Genomic DNA, 6,526 nt, shown 5'->3' with positions numbered 1-6,526 from the left:
TGTGATTGAAATGCTGCGGTGGGAGAGCTGTGTATGAATAAATGTGTTTAAATCTCATAGAACTGAAGCTACATTATAAAGAAGAGTGAGCCTGAATTCCTCCACTGATAAAATCATACAGAAAAGGATTGCTTCAAGTTCTTTCTGCTAAAGGTGGTTCTACAAGCTACTGAATCGTGGGGAGTACTTAGTTTTTCACAGGGCTTCAAACATATCTATGAAAAGCTGTTTTTAAGATTGCATACATCACTTGTTCTTTTTAAAGTGAACATTTTTTGGCTTCACTGCTGTGTATTTTTTAAATGACACGGTCTTTATCTGAAAAGATGAACACACTTTTTAAAGCCAAGGACTTTTTAGTTCATTTATCTACTTTTTGCAAGCGTCTTTTTTTCATTTTTTGCTTAGCAGTCAATGGCAGCTTAACCTCTGAGACCTACAGTTTTCAGAGACATGAGAGAGCACTTTGCTTTCGAGATTAATTAATGAAGAGACAGAGTTTATTGTGTACATCAAAAACCAGATTTAATTCAAGTTATTCAAGAAAGGCAGAGGTTAGTACAAAAAAAAAATTCTACATCTCTGAGAATTTTCATGAATATTCACTGAAATGCAACAGGCTTCTTTAAAGGTGACATGTTATGCTCATTTCCAGCACCCTCCTTTGAATTATGTCTACCGGTGGTTCTTTGCAAACCTGATTCACAGTTCAAATATGTGTTTTACACTGGATCTTGGCTGCCCATTGCAAACAGAAGGTGTGAACAGCAGGCTGCTGTGCTCACAGACAGAGGTGAGTTAATAAACATATTTATGATATCAGATACAGAGGCAATGGTGGACTTGTTTAATATGAGCATTGTGTGAGTGCTCAGAATCTGTATGACAAAAAATAAGGAACGGTGTAATAGGTCAGACTTAATTTTGCCATGTATATATATTTATAGCAGCTTTAATTGCTTTATTTTTTAGTTTGTTTAATGTTCTTTTGTTGGACTGAAAAGATAATGCCTGATATTGGAAGTCATGCTGTCAGAATCACTCTGGCCCATTATGACATGGATACAGGATGTCTGGCACCAGGATGTAGCACATTCATGTCCTGTGGGTTGTAGAATGGCTCCTCTTTGGATCCTGCTTGCTCTTGTGCACCCTGCAGCACATCTGATTAGTATTTGGGAAGTTTGGAGGCACTACGTATTTGACTGGCTTGCAACAAAGTTTAGGTGGCTGATGTGAGTCAAGGGACCCAAAGTTTCCCAGCAAAACAAAGTGTACACCATACTGACTGTATGTGACCATCAAGGTAGAAAAACATGCATCATATCAAAGGTTAGCAGTCACTACTGTGTATTTACTTTGCAATAGAACCTGAAACAGTGATGCAAAATCAAACAATTATTAAAAAATTATTTTAAAAAAACAACAACAACAAAACCCATTACTGATAGACTTGCCCAGCAATAAAACTTGAAGTCCCTTTTTAGTGATGAGTGGATGAGGTGATGCCCTTCTTCTGTGGCGATTTCTTCAAGTCAAAGAAAATAGACTTTTAAAAAGAAATCTGCACATACCCGGCTGTTGTTTATAGTCTGCAAGTTCAACTGATTCTGAGTAGAGAAAAACTAAGACATATCTAAGAGATCTTTGTACAGTTTTATGCATGCATAAAAAAGCTGGGAACGAGAAAGAAAAATAGCACTAATTTAACAGCTGTTTTTTCAGAGAATAGTCTTGTGTTTGTCATATCGGCACTGATAAATCAAAGAAAAGAAGTCTGCTTTTAAATCTCATGAACTGAACAAGAGAATCTCTCTTTAACAGGCATTACCGTGTACTGACAATAATAAGAAAATGTGCCTCATCCATCATTATCATCCTAAAACAAGCTTTTAGAGGCTGACCAGCAAAGAGACATGTAAAGGGAAAGATATCACTTATTGAGAAAATTTGTTAGTTTGTTGCCTGAGACTTAAGATGTAGACCTCAAAGGGATATAAAAAAAAATCTTATTCTTTACTAAACATCACAAACCAAAATTACTGATGAGACTAATATGCATGACTCTGGCTCATCCACCACGGTGGATTAGAAAGTCAGTTGCTTATCTGTGCCTATACCACAGTAGGACTAGGAGTAAGGGATATGATTATGATTAGTTAAATGAACAACATTTCTCTCAAACGTTAAATATGTCGGTTTGAAAACAGATCGTAGTTCTTTGCCCCTGTTGTCAGATCATCATGGAAAGGCTTCGAGAATAATGCCTTTATTACCAGTCTGATGTGATGGCATCTGGAGCTGGAGGTTTTTGAAGGCTCACCTTCCGGCCGCCACTGCCAAATTTTAGGTGTAGCTCTCGTGGACTCATTCTGCTTTTTCCTTTCTTCCACAGAGGAGGAATAATGGTCACCGTTTGGATGCTTGTGTTGCTTGCACTTCAGGTATGTCGCGCAAGTGGTGGATAACGTAGCATTGAGCTGCCCACCTCCAGCGGAGACGAGAAGAACAGACTGAAGAGGTCTTTCCAGAGTACTTCTCTTTAAATCCACACTCACATTTTTTTTTTTAAAATCAAATACATCTTTTGATTTAATTGATACTCATTCAAGTGACAACTCTTGCCGGACTGGAGCTGGAAGGGATATTTTTCACACTCCCCAACTCCTGTAAGGAGACGCTGATGGAAGCTCGCCTTTAAAATACAACATCAGCTCAATGAAACATAATTCCAAAAAAAAGGGTGCACTGTTAAATGTTGACTTTAGAAACATTTAATCTCACCTCAAGGTTCAATAAGTACAGAAGCTATTCTGGAGCAACAAAAGCAACACTTTTCCCCTCATGTTTAGATTAAATTTGAGTTGGAAATGTTACTCTTCACCTTGAAAGCAGTAGTTTATTTGAACGACTAAGGCATCCATGAGAAGAAGAAGAAAAAACTAAGACCTTGTGGTGAGATCGGAATAAAAAAAAGTTACATGAACTTATTTTGTCTTTGCTTCTTTGCAGAGGTCTCAAACCATGCTGAATTAGTACTAGTTCATTCCCAAAACTGTTGATTAGTCCTCCTGACCTTAGCTTAGCTTAAACTTAGTGTCACTTCAAAGAAAATATTATTTCAGCACTAAAACCGCTGATATGTGATATCAGCATCTACAGCCTCACATTGATGCAACCATGCAGGTGATCACCTTTAAAAAGTCATTTCTCCTAACCACCCGATTGTCTCACAGGCTTCATAAAAGGCGTCCGCTGAATGAGAGGAAAAGAGAAGCACGAACTGATAAAAAAAAAATGACAACATGAAGGCAAATAAACACAGCTCAGTGCACAAAGATAGAAAATGTTTATGAAAACGATGCACAATACTGACATTCAGAGTTAATGCTGGCACTGTTGTGCACGTTACAGTTTGCTCGACTGTCAACTTGCTAAACAGAAGCAAGTTAGTTTGCTTGTTCTTTGGTATTAAAAAACAAAACAAAACATGTTTTCCACCTGCACAGCACGGAAAATAAGATCGCACAATTCTGTAATTTAACACAAACTATAAGGCAGCAGAGAACAAAACACAAACATAGTGTCATCAAACGCTTACAATAATGCCAGACGATTTTCAAACCTTAAAAAATTACTCTAAAGTGCTTCACGAGCATCAATAGATTGTCTAAATAGGAAGCAACTATGTGGCTTCTAGTCAGAGAGGTTTACAGTTGATTGTCCGACATTGTGCTTTCAGATTACAGCAAGAGCGGCAAGCACATTCAAACGCATCACAGCGTGCTCACCGCTTCTATTGTCTACAGCAAAACGGAAAATCTCTCTGTTCCGGTGGAGCCACCCTGTGCTGCTGACCCTGTGTTTCCTGTTTTTCCTCAGTTAGACCAAATATTAACCTGTTCGGTTATTTTAAATTTAATTGCGGCTATAATTTTACCACATTTCTATATATTTTGTTCTGAGTGAACAGCAGATGGCAGCAAAGTTGAACTAAATACCTAAAAGTATTTAGGACAGTCCATAGTGTCAAATATCCTTTGGTGTTATCCAAAAAAAAAAAAAAAAAAGTTGTTGAGAGTAAACAGAGAGTTTGTTTTATAAAATGATAATAAAAAAACCTGCTTTTATGACTGTTAAAAGACATGCCTGCATACATATTAAAATGTCTTTAGTACATATGCATAGTCAAATGAAAGCCTGCCTTGCAGTCACTGTTAATATGAAAACAGGCTTTTGTCAAATGTGACAAACATCTGCTGCTACATTGATATGGCAGTTCTCAAAGTTAAAGTGCATCAAGTTAGTCAGTCATAATCCCAGTTAACTGCAGGGCCAGTTTCACGAGGCAGTTTGTAAAAAGTTAGCCTAAAAGGCTCCAATGTTCTGATCATGGCTTGTTTGATTTACTTGCCTATTTACTCTTTAACCTATGTGTCCAATATATTATAACAGTTCACTCATCAAACCCACTGCAAAATTATTTGGTGCAGTTTTCCTTGCTTGACAAACTGCCCCAAAGTAAACTGCTGAAAGTAAACCAACAATTTTTTGCATAAGTAGCCTACAGTGTGTCTTCTTTGGCTAGTGCACACCCACACATCTACCTACAGTGTCATCATAAAAAGTAAGTAAACATCAGGAAGGTGCTTGTGCACATGTACAAAATGATAACAGGTTGAGGACGCTGCAACTAATGAACTCCTCGGCCTCTGGTTTAATGTTGAGGGTTAAATTTTTGCAGCTGAAAGTCTAGATTATCCTCTGCCTGATATGTTCCTGCAGCCAAAGCAGTAAAGGCTCTAAAGAGCTCGGCCCATCAGGCACAGCCTCTGTGTACATCTGCAGCAGTACTTCTTGTAAAACAAACAGCAGTGGCAAGCTCATGCTCAGTAGCTCATATAGCAACGTGTAGTCCTGTGCGTTGTCTCTCAGGTGGCCGGCAAAGGCCCGTGCTGCATGACATGCACGCTGGGACAGATACCGGGGGGCATTGCACACAGCACGAGTCACACTCAGAGGCCAGCTCAGCTGTTTCCTCATGAACGAGCTGAAGGTACCTGCTGCGGGTTCACTCTGCAGGTCTGCCGGACTGCTGGAGGGGGTGATATCTTCATCAGTAGGATGCTGCTCCTGAATGCAATCACGATTCTAAGAGAGAGGAGGTGATGGGAGGAGAGGTTAGACACCTTGCATCCATCATTGTCAGAGGAAGGTGGATAAATACGCACAGGTCTCACTGAGGGTAGAGAGAAAGTCCTCCGTATGCTCGTCCCATTGTTCCGCTGATCAAAATGCAGTTTGCAGTAGAGTTTCCCTGTAAGATCAAAGTGAAGGTCAAGATGAGCCATTTCAGTGATTTTGTGCCATGTAGGTAATATGTGGCTACGCCATTTGGAGAAGCATACCCTCTTCAGAGTGGAAAGCATGCGCTCCCTGTCGAAGAACAGAGCTGCAAGTCGAACAGCGGAAACACTCCCTGTGGAAGTAAAGCCCCTCGGTGCAGATCCTTTCCACCATATAAACACGCTTCTGACACGAGTGACACTTGTCACCCGATGGGGGAAACGCCCTTTGTACTGAGCCGCCCTGGGAAAACAGCAAAATCATACAAGTGAATTTTAGATCTGTCACTATAACTGACACACTGAGGCTGAGTCTCAGCTTCCTTTTCAATGATCCTGCCCTTATTTACTTACTTACTCATGTGTACTCACTGGTTGTAAACACAAATACTTGATTATAATTACCTACCAGGAGTTGTTCCTTTATACTCTACTAGTGTAACTCTTGCTATAATATCTGGCTGTTAACGGCATCCAATTTACATATTTTTCTCTCTGGCCTGCAGCGCTCCTTTTCCACCTCCAGCAGTAATGTTTCTTCCCAAGCTACAATGAAATACGTAAATGGATTAATCCTGCGTTCCATTTGCTTCGGAGATCAGAGTTGGAAGCGATGCCACTTCCATGCTGTGTACCTTTCAGTAGAAAAGTCGGAAAAGGTAGCGTCAACACACAACAGTGACTGTGCAGATGACCAATTTTAGCATTTCCGTTGTTTACATTCCCTTATGCTAATTTGGATTGTAAAGTTGGGGCTGTTCTGACTTTCTAAACTGGACTTCCAACTTCCGACTATAAATGGTGCACACTATATTAACACTACAGGCCAGGAGTAAAACACATAAACTGGATATTTTGGGGGGTTGAAATGGGCTTTTTAAGTTGGAGACAGCTTTTTGGGGAAGGGTGGAGCAGAGAAACCCTAAGAGTGAAACCACAAGAGTACACACTTCTGTCCTCTGAGGACTGCCAGTAATTAAAAGCAAAGGGCAAAAACAGCAGTTCAAGCAAAGCTCTCATGCAAAGCACATGACAATAATAGAAATCTGAGGTTAAAGTACTTCTTTTTTTTCTATTGAAACAAAGAATAAACACACTAGAAAACTAATGAACGATGGAGAGCACTGCAAACATGCCACAACTGTGTCCTAAAACACATGCAAATGAGGACACCGTGAGGG

At 39.7% G+C, this 6,526-nt stretch overlaps 1 protein-coding gene across 9 annotated transcripts in view; it reads right to left on the bottom strand.

Annotated features, from left to right (window-relative positions):
• Positions 1–499: 499 nt before the first annotated feature.
• The window catches only part of mical2a (microtubule associated monooxygenase, calponin and LIM domain containing 2a), a 39,472-nt gene continuing 33,445 nt past the window's right edge, over positions 500–6,526 (bottom strand). For 7 of the 9 annotated variants that reach the window (XM_006780145.3, XM_006780148.3, XM_006780149.3 and 4 more), the window contains 3 exons: positions 5,409–5,589; positions 5,232–5,317; positions 3,295–5,151 (listed from right to left, as the gene is read on the bottom strand). In XM_006780145.3, the coding sequence (XP_006780208.1) occupies positions 4,753–5,151; positions 5,232–5,317; positions 5,409–5,589 (666 nt within the window). In that variant the 3' untranslated portion in view covers positions 3,295–4,752. Of the gene's footprint in view, positions 2,696–3,194; positions 3,256–3,294; positions 5,152–5,231; positions 5,318–5,408; positions 5,590–6,526 lie in introns of those variants that run through there. The other 2 variants (XM_006780147.3, XM_035913698.2) reach the window with 2 other exon arrangements.

Source organism: Neolamprologus brichardi, chromosome 1 (assembly GCF_056152115.1).
Source record: "Neolamprologus brichardi isolate AB-2024 chromosome 1, ASM5615211v1, whole genome shotgun sequence".
NCBI classification, from domain to species: Eukaryota; Metazoa; Chordata; class Actinopteri; order Cichliformes; family Cichlidae; genus Neolamprologus; species Neolamprologus brichardi.
This window is presented reverse-complemented; position numbering and strand designations above follow the sequence as displayed.